Source organism: Pezoporus flaviventris, unplaced genomic scaffold, assembly GCF_033815535.1.
Source record: "Pezoporus flaviventris isolate CSIRO_AGI_PZ_B2104156 unplaced genomic scaffold, CSIRO_AGI_Pfla_v1 ptg000005l, whole genome shotgun sequence".
NCBI lineage: Eukaryota > Metazoa > Chordata > Aves > Psittaciformes > Psittacidae > Pezoporus > Pezoporus flaviventris.
The window spans coordinates 11,009,463-11,022,515 of NW_026892553.1; the positions used below are offsets into that span (position 1 = coordinate 11,009,463).

The 13,053-nt window shown below is 34.5% G+C and overlaps 1 protein-coding gene across 1 annotated transcript in view; it reads right to left on the reverse strand.

Annotated features, from left to right (window-relative positions):
- The window catches only part of RADX (RPA1 related single stranded DNA binding protein, X-linked), a 20,352-nt gene continuing 7,299 nt past the window's right edge, over nucleotides 1–13,053 (reverse strand). Inside the window, exons 4-15 of the mRNA XM_061446031.1 lie at nucleotides 12,862–12,970; nucleotides 12,616–12,707; nucleotides 12,399–12,521; nucleotides 11,118–11,225; nucleotides 10,186–10,353; nucleotides 9,844–10,004; nucleotides 9,123–9,334; nucleotides 7,914–7,982; nucleotides 6,783–6,862; nucleotides 2,557–2,850; nucleotides 1,117–1,299; nucleotides 1–212 (exon numbers count right to left, since the gene is read on the reverse strand). Of these exons, the coding sequence (XP_061302015.1) occupies nucleotides 67–212; nucleotides 1,117–1,299; nucleotides 2,557–2,850; nucleotides 6,783–6,862; nucleotides 7,914–7,982; nucleotides 9,123–9,334; nucleotides 9,844–10,004; nucleotides 10,186–10,353; nucleotides 11,118–11,225; nucleotides 12,399–12,521; nucleotides 12,616–12,707; nucleotides 12,862–12,970 (1,745 nt within the window). The 3' untranslated portion in view covers nucleotides 1–66. The remainder of the gene's footprint in view (nucleotides 213–1,116; nucleotides 1,300–2,556; nucleotides 2,851–6,782; nucleotides 6,863–7,913; nucleotides 7,983–9,122; nucleotides 9,335–9,843; nucleotides 10,005–10,185; nucleotides 10,354–11,117; nucleotides 11,226–12,398; nucleotides 12,522–12,615; nucleotides 12,708–12,861; nucleotides 12,971–13,053) is intronic.

Genomic DNA, 13,053 nt, shown 5'->3' on the forward strand with positions numbered 1-13,053 from the left:
TTCAAGTTACAGCAATTTTATTTCCCTCTTTTTGAGCAAGATAAATTTGAAAAATAAGTTATTAAATTACACTGCATCCATCACATTGGGTTCCACTGTCTTGTAGATTTTGCTTAGAAAGACTTCCACCTTATCACCACCCAAGTGACAGATGTCCAGGATGCAGACAACATGTTTGCCATCTAGATCCATCGCTGCTTTTACAATTTCATCTAGAAGTTAAGAAAAGGTGTTTTAATATACATACAGTAAAAAGGTATACTGGATTGACATTGTTTTCCATGCAGTAATGTGTGTATGTTCAACCTTCTTTCAGTGAAAAACCTCACTCTAACTATTAAATGCTGGCTTACTGGGGATTGGGTTTTGTTTTTTTGGTAGAATTTTACTAGTAAATTTAATTCCTAGAAATAACACGGATCCAGAACTTGGATACAGAAAGGCTGAAACAGACATTCCTTAACCATTAGTGATTCTCAGGTCCCATAGTATTATTCAAGGAAAGGTAAAGATGCATTTAAATAAAATCAAGTCTGTCTATATAACCATGCAGGAAAATAATGATAATTACACATCATTTTACAGTATGATACACATTAACAGTGTTCACCATATTTGTTGTGAGGTGCTAGTAATTAGAAACATAATCTGAAGGAAAATAATTCAATAGCAGGCAAACACTTCCATTTACAGGTGCTTTAGGTTTCATTAAAGTAAATGTTCAAAGGGACATCAATGAAATGGATTGGCTGAGTGACTGTTATTCCACTCTATTTCAAAGCAGATCAAGCCAAATATTCACATACTCAGCCACACATCCTGGCTTCTATGTCAGTATAATTTTGCATCAACAAGTAACTGCAAATACTATCTAGGTCACTTAGGAGTTAGTAAAATACTATCTTCAGAGTATGAGAACAGCTCTGGTAAAAACTGCCTTGGAAGTTCAGTATTACATGTATTTACTGAAGGTGGCCACATAGAATTCATGCATCTTCCACTGAAGATATGAACGTGCCTGACTTACAGCAGAGATTTCTATAGAGGATTAACTCTTTTACTCAAAGATAAAAGAAGAAACTAAACATGAGTAATGTCAGTGAAAGCCAGACTCACCTGAAAGTGGAAACATGCCAGGAAGTCTTCCATTGCTACTGGCTGTCTGCTGACTTTCAGAGATGCAACTCATACAAGACAGTAACGTATCATTTTGAATGTCTTCTAGTTGAAATAAGTGGGGATCATCAGGACAAAACAGTGGAAGAAATGCAACATCTATTGCTACGTCATGGTTTATACCTGTTGAAAAAAAAGAAATTAAGTTCTTCAGCACATTAGCAACTTCATGCACTTTGTTCTTTTACCATTAAGAGATAACTGACATCTGAAAATGCATTTCAAGATATATGTGTATATATATATTCATACAGAAGCACATTCAAATTGATATGAAGTTATAACATACTGTGATTTAAGGCTAACTGTTGTTAGCTTAGAAAACATTAAACCAACATTGGAAGCCATTTCACACTCCCTTTTAACTTTATCACTGCTACAAGGGTAGAGAAATTAATTTTCCAACCAGTGTATCTATGCAGTATGTGGGGCAGTACTTGTGCTACTTTCATCTTGAATATTATATTGCAAATTGCAAGCCTCGGGATTCTAATGATTGTAAACATTCAAACACCTTCTCTGCAAATCTCCCTTAGCAAATAATGGAAACTTCTAAATTATGGGAACTTCACATGAGCATTGTTATGCTAGGCAATTTCTTTCTCTTAATGTGAAAAAAGTATCAAACAGATTAATATCCCACAGTAATGTTAAGAGCTACACATCAACTTGCATATTTATATTTTAACAAACAAAGATCAGTCAACCGACACTCTGTGCTAAACAGAAGCTCCTGAGAGCAGTTGGGGCATACAGCTGAAATACAGCCATTCATTTTCCAGCATGAAATACAGGCACTTTAGGAGCAACAGTACTCAAAAAAAACCCAACCAAAACAATTCAAAAAAACAACTCAATAAGGCTCAAAAGAAGCATTTATAATTGTCCTTCTCCCTTTAAGAACACTAACTTGCTTCTGTTGAATACCTCTCCAGCAGGAAAGCCAGCTGACAATCAAGTACAATTGAATAATTTACTTGATTATGTCAGACTGGTTGAACTAGTGAGCAGGATCTACCTCTAACTGTAATAACAGCTTAAGGACTACACACATTCTTCAAGTGATACACATAAACCATGAAAAATACAAACTATATGAAAACAGATACTAGAAATAAGATACTCAGTCATTTCATTTAAAGGTATTTTTAATGAGAATTACAGCTTTCTGGTACTAAGTCATGACTATTAACAGAAATCTAAAATGTCAATCATCTTTTTAAAATTCAGGAAATGCTCAGAATCAACTGACTAATTTTGAGAAATCCATTCAGTTTCTGACAAACCTTCAAGTCATTCTCAAGTGAATGAAGCAAAGAGTTAAGAGCTCATATTGCTTTTGCCTAACCATTTTTAGAGGCTGAGCTACCAGATACTTACCCAGGACTGTCACTTCATAATACCCAAGGCCACTAGCACTTTTAAAGTCACTGATATTTTTATGTGTTCTGGTTTCTTTTGGCTGGTGCACTGCTGCATGAAGGTTGTACTGTTGCATAAGCAAGTCTCGGTGCACATAATCAAATTTACGTGGTATGCTTTCTGGGAAAATTGTGCTGTGATGCAAATATTTCATTAACTTGTCTTTCACTTGTGCCCACAGGTCACTCTGCCACAAACCACAAGCTCTTCCAGCCTCTTCAGTTTCAAGTATATCACTCATTCCTTCTTGGTCTATTAAAAACAGAGAAAATATTTAGTTGCCTATAGGCCATAGAATCATATTGCTTCTCTGCTAGATGAGAAATATTTTCATTAGATCTTTTCAATTATGAAGACATGGCAGAATGTTCAAAACTTACAACACAACAAATTAAATTAGGTTTGGAACATGGACAAACTGGTAACCTTAGAGGCTAGACTAGTAGTAAAAATGCATTTCATCATATGAAGAGCATCACTGTGGCTTGTTTTTGGCAAGCACAAAACTTGCTTAACAAACACCATGAAAACAAGTTTAAAATGCGTACAAATGAAGGTAAACTTTTCCATCCCTTGCACAGTAACTATATGTTTACACTGAGATTATGCTACCTTTACAATTTCTTGCTATATATACATATACATATATATATAACAACATGGGGTTGTTAATGGCAGCTGTGTTAATACAACCATCACCTCCAGTTTGAAGAAAAGTGTTAAACCCTGCTTTTTGAGCTTATCAGAAAGCTCATTTCAAAATATTCCCAGTACAGCCTTGCACCTCCTCCATCTTCCGTGAAACAACTTCTCATCACATAGCCTTCTCTAAGAACACTGGCATTTTTACTTCCTTTTAGTGTCATAATTGCTATGATGTTCAAAAAGGAAGAAACCAGAATGTAGTACACAAAATTGATACAACATACACAAGAATATTCAACAACGAAGAAGTCTTGCTGCATTCAATTAGACAACAAAGGACCATGAATTTAAAGAAAAATGACACTGCTGCTGAAATGGAAAGTGTGCTCCGGTCTGCATAAAGCAGTATTTTTCTCACAAAACTGGAATTCATCATATAAGATAAAGTGGCACATGAAAGCTACTACATGAAGAAACATTTTAATCACCGTTTTACTTAGAGAATTACAGTATTCTCTACAAGCATGAAGAAGTAATATTATACATTAGGCAAATAAAATACAAAAAAAAGTTTCAGAATATAAGTAGGTGGATTAAAAAAAAACCCTTCTCTTTCTAAAACTTCAATCATAACTTTACTTTTCTCCCTCAATATATAATTGGCACCATTATATATATATATATCATATATATATCATAACTTTACTTTTCTCCCTCAATATATATATTGGCACTCTGTGTCCTGCTTGTACACTCATTGACTTAGCATAAACGTGTAATTAGGAGAACACAGTAAAAAAAGCCACCACTGGTTATTTAAACAATATGATGCTGAAATCTTTAACAATCTGACTGCAGTTTAGAGAAAAATAATGCAAATGTTTGAATTCCTCTAGCTACAGACAGCCTCTTGGCAGCAAAGACTACTTTCTGCTTTAAACCAATTAAAACCATAAAAATGGCGATGGTGAACATTGAAACACATGATTTCCCACAAAAAACTGTTCATCTCAGTTCAATTAGCAGAAGGATTTTTTTTTTTAAACTTACTGCATATTTATAGTATACAATAGATGTTTCTTCTTGTAAAAAATTAGAAGTTAATTTGGTTGTCAGCCTACACCATTACTGTAAAGTGCCATTCTTGCAAACACTTTTGCTAGTAAACCTGAGTCAGTGCATTTCTACTTCAGTTACTCATGTTATCTTACAGCACAGACTGCACTCTTACTTCTTTGTACCTCTTGCAAAAAATAATACCTGGAGTAAACAAAATTCCAGTGAATGAACCATATTCCAATACTGCTTGCTGCCTCATGATATTTCAGTGTTTAAAAAGACACTAATAATTTGCTTCGGATATCTCAGCTCTTTTTGCACATCTACCCAATGACTGCTAAAAAAGTGTTACTTTGATGCAGGCTGCTATGATATGGAGAGCAAAGTGTCAGCACTGCTATACATAGCTATAAAGGGAGGAGGGAGGGAAATTTCATGTTCCCATAAATAGCTTCTAAAGGCAGTTTCCTTTGCTGGTATTTAAAAAAAATAGGGCTCTACCTGGGACCATGGTAACAATGCTACGAAGCTCAAAGTAAAACTTCTCCATTTTATATAGCACCTATGTCCTGAACTTCCAAAATATGAAAGAACACAGCACGGAAGCGTTCAAAAACCGTGTAGATGAGGCCCTTGGCGATATGGTCTTGGCAGTCCTGAGGTAATGGTTGCACTTGATGGTCACAAAGGTCTTTTCCAACCCAGTTAATTCTATGATTCTATAGCAAAGTGCTGACTTTGATACATATGCCATACTTAATAGGCTTGTTAAGCAAAATATAAACATACTGTTATTTAGATAAAACTAGCATTGGACAAACACTGTTTTATATAAGACTAATAAATACTGCCAGGAGGACTGACGTTATGTGAGAAAAACATGTGCATATGTTTAGCAGCTACATTTACTAACATATTCATATAATTATTGCATACTTACATTAGATGAGAGACTGATTAATTTATTTTGGTCTACACTCAAAATATCAGCCAACTGAAGTTATATAGGGTTTCACATGCAGTGAGGAAATATCAGTGGAAAAGTTTAAGAATAAAACTACCTAAAGATATCTGTATTTTAGATACAGGCATCTAAATAAAGGAATCTAAATATAAGTATCTAATGCAAGATTTCTTTAGGACACATAAAAAATTAAGCATGTATTTCACTGGTAATATTACCATTCTTTTTTTTTTTTGTTGAAAACCAGCCTTTTAAACAGCATACATGCATTCATTTTATGAGATCTTGATTGTACCACAAGAATTCTAGAGAGAGTAACAGCATATAAAATAAACACTACAGGTAGCAGAAATTCCTCTAAAATTCAGGTGAAAACACTCAATCTGATTTCTTGGTTTTAAAAGCAATAAGAAATTTCACTGAATACTAACAACTAATAAAGCAATTAATTATCAAAGTTTCTTACAGATGTCTTAATTCTGAAGAACAGATCTCAACATTCTACCTGAGGCTGCTCTTTCTCTGGAATAAATCTTCACTTTAAACAGATACTTGTACAATTTTTTCTCCAATCTGGAAGTTCCCTCATCACTTCAGTCTCTGAATATATTAAGCATTTAGGAAAATTAACTAATTTCTACTGCTTTAAAGCAGCACAATGGAGTAATCATCATCAAAAGGCTACAAGGACAACCTACTGTGGTCATTAATAAATGAACTGCTGCCTTGCCAAAAATAAAAGGATGGACAACATTACACATAATATAGTGATACACAGAAATAAATTGGCAGATGTTAATGTTGGGACAGATGCTAGGAGTAGACAAACTTTTAGATGAAATTACATGACTCAGAGTATATTCAGTCAGCTTTGAAAAGAGGAAAACATGTCAAAATATTTGCATGAAATAAAAACCAGACCAAGCTGCACATAATGACAACTAACAAATTAAGACTTTTTCTTCATCCAAAATAGATAGGAAGAAATTAACTGCATAGAACACAAGTTTATTCTTCAATTGCAGAGGAAAAGAGAAAAAAATAAAAATATTAACTTAGAAAAATCCCTAAACCAAATGCCATTCTTATTACTGGCTTGTAGTAAGAATGTTTCATCCCTTTCCCACATCTTGTATTTATCTTTTTAATCAGGTGCTCACAAAGCTCTGGGACAACTTTATCATATGTAGACCACTACAGCAAGAAAGCTGAACAGAAAAGATAAGGTCTGATGCTACCAAGTGCTTCAGAGGTACAAAACTAACTTAAAACTTGTATAAAGCCCATGCTGTCCTTCCAGCCATCCTTTATAACATATCAGGGACATGACTGAGCAGAACAGCATTAACAATACTTTGCTACAGTGGCTCCCTAGAGGTTGATGCAGCCAGATGTTCAGAAGAACTGTCTCGACAAACAAAGGTTATACGGATATCTCTGTTGCCTGTTTTGGACCGAAAGAGAAGAAGTAAGCTTAAACCTCCTAAGGTTAATATAACAACTATTTGCAACGTACCTGTGGAGTGCTGTGAACTGTCTGACAGAGTCTGTCTATTTTTATCTTGCACAGTATCTTCATGTTGAAACTCATCCAAGCTATAAAAAGAAAATTATAGCATATGCATTTAAAACCTATTTAACCTCAAACACTATGCAGCATAAGTTCAAACCTTGACAAATTTCTAGTGGTAAATCATACAAGCTCAGATGAGTGAGCACCAGTACCTGGTTTCATATCATGAGACATGTAATACAGCAGCTTAACATGAGACCTACCACACTCAGTAAACCAGTCTGGAAGAGCTTAGGACAAGAACTACTTACTTCTTTGCTTTATGGAGCAGATAAGAATGTATTTTACATCATTCTATGATGATTCAATGACTCATCATAGATTTACACCCAAAACCCAGTGTCTACACTCAAAAAAACCCAGTGTTTGTTGCCCTCTACTGGGCACCTCCTGGAAAGAGCATGTTTCACTAAAATCTGAACATCACAGATGGCCAACAGGTTTATGATTTGATTCTAAAACACAGATGCACAGGACGCTGCTACACTTTCATAGCAGAACCCTTCAGTAGTCAAAACTAAAGCATGAATGGAGCCATGTCACCACTCCAGAATCCAAAGAGATACAGAAATTCCAAATGCGTATTTTCCTGTGGACATACAACCCTGTTGTAACAACAATCAGTTAAATCAAGCAAACTAGATTTTTCTTATACTTTGTTTTTTGAATCACAAAATTTTTATTTAATGGTGAGCAACTGGCCTGTAACCATCTCTAACTAATTACCTAGGATATCATGCAGGAGAAAAATGTAACAGATACTCTGCAGCCAGATCATGGTAAAATAAGCTCTTAAACTCACTCCTTTTTAATTTGCTGCATTCCTGTTGTTATAAACTCACTACGATGACTGAATAAACTTAGAAAAAAAACAACCAATCCAGCATTTCAGAATATAATAATCCAATATATTTGAATTAGAATCAGTGCAAAGGAAGTGAACAGAAAATATGAAATTCCCCTGATCTGTTCTCTCATTTCACTTCCATAGCGGCTCCTGACCCGTAAAAGTTTGATTTCAAGCATCTGTTCACCATTGCAATTACTTAATATAACTAACTTCATATGACTTACCCAAGTTTTCTTCTTGCAGACCGTGTGAAATAGTGGTGAGATGATACAGGAGTAACGGATGCACTTCTCCTTAAAGTAGGAGATTCACCATTATTTTACAGTGTTTATTTAAATGGAAATACACCAAGCAAAGAACATGTATGTTCTTCTTCCAGGCAGAACTAACCTAAGACACTCAAATGTTGGAATTCTTCTTACACAATGGAAATCGACTAACAAGCTTGCTGTAACACTGCCAAGACAGGACTTCTGCTCACCAGGGTTTTTTCTAAGTTTTTATTCAATCCTATTTATAATTCATCTCATTTTCTCTCAAAATATTTCAACACCCACCCTCTTCCCACATTATGACTTCTGGATGTGAAAATTCAAGAAAAATACCCCCTTTATAGCATGAGAAATCCACTACAATAAAAACAAACAAAAATTGAAATGTGACTGGCTAGATTTTTGCAGCATTAAATCTGTCAAAAATACACCAGGCTTTTAATACTAAGTATGAGATTTTGCACAAACATTGCGACAAAGAGCAATCTTACATAAGCAGGTATTTTACTTGAGTCTGATATTGTTGCATCAGGCAAATTACTTTGTCTTATTCTGTTTCCTTATATTGGAGTGGTATCCTTTGTCTATGTCTGACTAGATGGAATACAGTTTCATTAAATCCCATCACAAGCAGAGCCATAGTATTACATAGTATTTTGAGCTGTTAGGTACCTTAGCACATGACCACCATCTGTTTGCCTTTCTGACAGCAAGTAACAACTACATGCAGCACAGAAAAGAGTAAGTTATGTCTGAAACTAAGGAACAGGTATACCAGATCCTGACTTTGCCTTATCAGTGAAGGAGGAATCTTACTTCCTCACAACACTTAAACTGTTGCTTGTTCCAAGGCTATGTTACTAAACTACATTGGTTCAAGTATTTACTTTTATTTCAAGTCTGTGAGATTAATAATGAAGTAGCACACGTATTAATCAGAAGTGAGCTGTGCAGCACAAATACCTGCTTTAATCAAGACTTCAGTAGCCCTAACAGTGCAATTGTCATCACCTGATGCTAGGAAAAGTACCTAACTGCCCTTTAAACTGTTTATGCTTTCAGAGCTTTCTTATATATTTTTCTGTGGCCTGTGCTCTGAATTAACTTCTGTAAACACTTTTTATAAGATATTATTACTAGATATTTATGAAGAGAGCTTACTGTTGTGCATCTGTGTTTAACCTGCGTGGCATCTTTCTCTTGACTGAACTCTTTTGGGACAGCAGAGCTTGGTGATGATGTTTTTCACCAGGAGTGTACTGTGACTCCAGAAAAGACTTAGCTTCTTTATTCTGAAGGTTGGTGCCTTTTTCCTTGTGAACAGAGTCTTCTTTGGACACAGCAGAACTTTCAAGGGACTGAGAATTATCCTTCTGCAACAACAGTTAATTGTTTAAGAGTTTCAAAGCACTTAAAGTTTTGCTTCTAACTAAAAAACCCGCAAGTTTCAAAATAACTTTTAAAGGAACATTTTACCCTGCTTTGTGAAAGTCATGTTATATCTAGCAGAAATTATTTTCTAATCATATCAATAAGATAAATTCTGTCTAAAAAGTTGATAGTGAGCATGTTACAGTAGTTGCCTCTTCCACATTCTAATTTACATTAGGTTATCCAGTCAGCCAAACTAGAAACTTCTAGTTACACAATTCTGAGTCTGAACTGTAGAGGAATGCCGTAACACTTTCAGGAAAACACCAGATCATTGCTTTTTAAAAAGTTCTAAATTATTATTTTTGAGAATGTTGCTCTCAAAATAGCAAATAATGTTAATCAAGAAACAATGTAACGAGGTTCTCAAATGAACTCAAATGCAAGATTCTCCACTCGAGTTATGATCATAGTTGCTTAAGTGCTATAGTGTTAATCCCAAACACTGTACCTGAGCAAGTTCCACTCCTAAGGCTTCTTCAGCCACATTGCTACAGCTGATGTATCTTATGGCACTAATTATTCCCTGAACAGCGATGCGCTTGTGCTCTCTGTAATGCAAGTCTTCAATCTCTTTCACTGTTTCACCTATAGCTTTCAAAACAGATTCAACTGGAAAAAAAAAAAAATTTGAAGAAATACAGTATCAAAATGTCTGAATGCAAGACTCAAAGGAAATTTTTTTACAATTGTTTAAATTGATTTAAATTGTTTTACAATTGTTTAAATAGATTTAAAAAATTCATGTTTCTTAATAATTTTAAATCTTTAAAGATATTTGAGGGTATGATACCTTTATTGTTTTTACAGTATTTCAAAAAGTTATTTGGAGGTCGCGGAAAAGGATAATAGCCACCAATGACAGCTTTCTCCATTTGATCAACTTCGTTTTGTGTTTTAGTCCACTGTATGAAATTTCTTACTTTGGTATCCTTGGTGTATGGCTGGCCCCTGTGCCACCCTTTTAAAACAAAAATAATTCAGTATCAAAACCAAAGCAGGTTACTGTCATCTGTTCTCATCCTGAAATTATCCTGAACACTATGTAGAAAAAAAAACAAACAGATTAAGAAAATCTGGACTACAGAACACAAAAGACATCTTTCTACCAATTAACAGTGTCATATTAAATTAATGGTGTCTGTGACATTGCCTGTGACATTGACTAGCAGTATCTAGCATACAGTATCACAATACCATAAAGACTACCGTTAACTGCAGGCAGTAGTATTCAAAAGAGACTACCAGACGGAATGCTCCTTCAGTGCCACCCAGCACCACATCCTTTTTCCACTGGGAAAGATGAAACATAACAGCTCTCCAAATACTTGGTGAAAAAGATGAGCTAAGATAAATTTAGGACAATTATATTCTTTTTTGTTTGTTCGTTTTTCTGATAAGGAAATGTATAAGCCAGAGAAGCTGCAAGTGTTGATGTTTTTAAGGAAGCAGTAATTTGCATTGCTACATTATCAAAGGATTAAAATTGTCTGAAAGAATTAGTAAACATATGACTTAACCCAATAATACTTTGGTATTTTTTGTAAGATATACCCATTAATACCTCACAAGAATGCAATTTTCTTTTTTCTGTTTGCAGTGGTATTTCATCATTTCTGACAGGGAAGCCAATGCTATGCATTGATTATTTTGTTGTAAAATTAAGATATCCTTTTCAAAGAAATAAGACGAGAACTACATCAAACTAAAACTAGTTTAAATTACCTGTAATGAATATTTGACTTTCATTTGAAGTTGTAAGGTAAACTGTGCTGGAAAGATTCTCAGTGAGGTCCCGTACCACTCTCATCTGTGTACACACCAAATATGTCACTGGAACAAAAAAAAACAAGAAAACCAAAAAAGCTTTTCAGTTTTTTTTTCCTGGTATTTCATTGATTTCAGAATGTTAAGACTGATACACACTGGATTAATTTTATTAAGTGCTCTAAACAAGACATTTTACTTTTTGAGCCAATAAATGCTTCAGCACAAATTGAGCTTCTGTTATGAATTACAATATGGAGATGTAATTAAATTGTCAATTTAATAACTGTAATTTCAGCATGCATATTAGGACTAAAACATGAGATACTTCATCAATCAGGTAGGATATCCATGAAAGAAGTAGTCAATATGGATATTAAATGGCTGTTTTTCTTAATAATAAAAAGCATAAAACCATGGAAAGCACAAGAAATCATGACATGCCACTGCAAAACTTCAGCGTAGGGTACAAACTCACTCTTTTGTTAATAACTCACTTTACCACTGGAATGTCATTCTTTGCCATTTCCCCAGAACACTCAAGATTAATAAAGCCCTAATCTTAACAGGGTTGTGCAGCTGGTCCTGCATTATATGACATAAAAATGCACATGACATCAACCAGTGTTAATGGAAGGATGAGCACTTGGAGGAGAAGAGAAAGATGGCAAGAAGAAATATTTAAAGTTCCTTTAAGATACTCAATTAAGGATTCCCCAGTTTGAAATGCATCATTATTAGCTCACATGTAATAATTAACACAGCTGGGCAAAGACTGCTTTTTGGCCAAAAAATATTTATTCAAAGAAATTAAGCTTTTCCACTTTCCCCTCTCTCTTCTCTGCCAATCCTCTTAAATTATTCCTGTCTATTAAAAAATTACTTATTTACAGGGCAAAAGGAGCAAAGATTTGACCAGCTGCCTGCTTTGCCTCTGATGCAAGAGATGTTGCCCCAGGTGGTTCACTTAAGTTTCTGTTTGAAATTAATGAGATCGTATGAGCCCCAAGCCCAGCTGCCCATCTATTTGTTTAGAGTAACTGGCAGATTGCAATATGATAAGGGTTTCAGATACTTACTTTATCTTTAAATTTTTATTTCTGATTAGCTATTTTCCCTTTAAGGAGCTAAACCATGGCATTTTTGTATTCAGTGGCAATTATACTCAGAATATGAAATTAGCAACCCAGTAGAAAAACACTATAAATAATTATTAATAAGCATTATAGAGATGAATACTTGGGTGAATATGCTCAAACACTTCTGGTTGAGAAGTTGCAAATAATTCCAGTATGAATGGTTGGTCTGAGGTCCCGTCAATGGCATGTGCCCAACGATAGAGCCAGAAGTCTTCACCATGCTCTATATAAACAAATATTAAGAAAAATGTATAAACATTTATTCACGAAGTTAAATATTATTTGATAAATTCCAAAAGTTATATTCATAGAAAAACCTTTCTTTCTTGTTCGTTCAGCCCTTCCTACGAACGTCACAAGACCAATAACATCACAGGAATGGTTGTGTGGTAAGCCATCCAGTTCTGACCTAAAACCAAAAAAGAACAAAACCATGAGTACTTGGTTAATAACAAAACATAAAGCTTTCTCAAGCACTTATCAAAAAACATTTCCAACTAACATTCAGTGTAACGTAGTAAAACTAAAGTTCCAGCTTGACAGACAACAAAACTTTATTTTACCTTGTGATAAATCGATATTTAACTTCAGGTAATCCCCACTCTGGCTTAACCATTTCTTCTGGAATAATAGTTATTTTAGTAGGAGGATCGCGAACATTAAGGCTGATTTCTGAGAATTGAAAAAAAAAAAAGTCAGTAACATTCAAGGCATGAATGCAAATTAAAACAAACAAACAAAACCTGCAAAAAAAC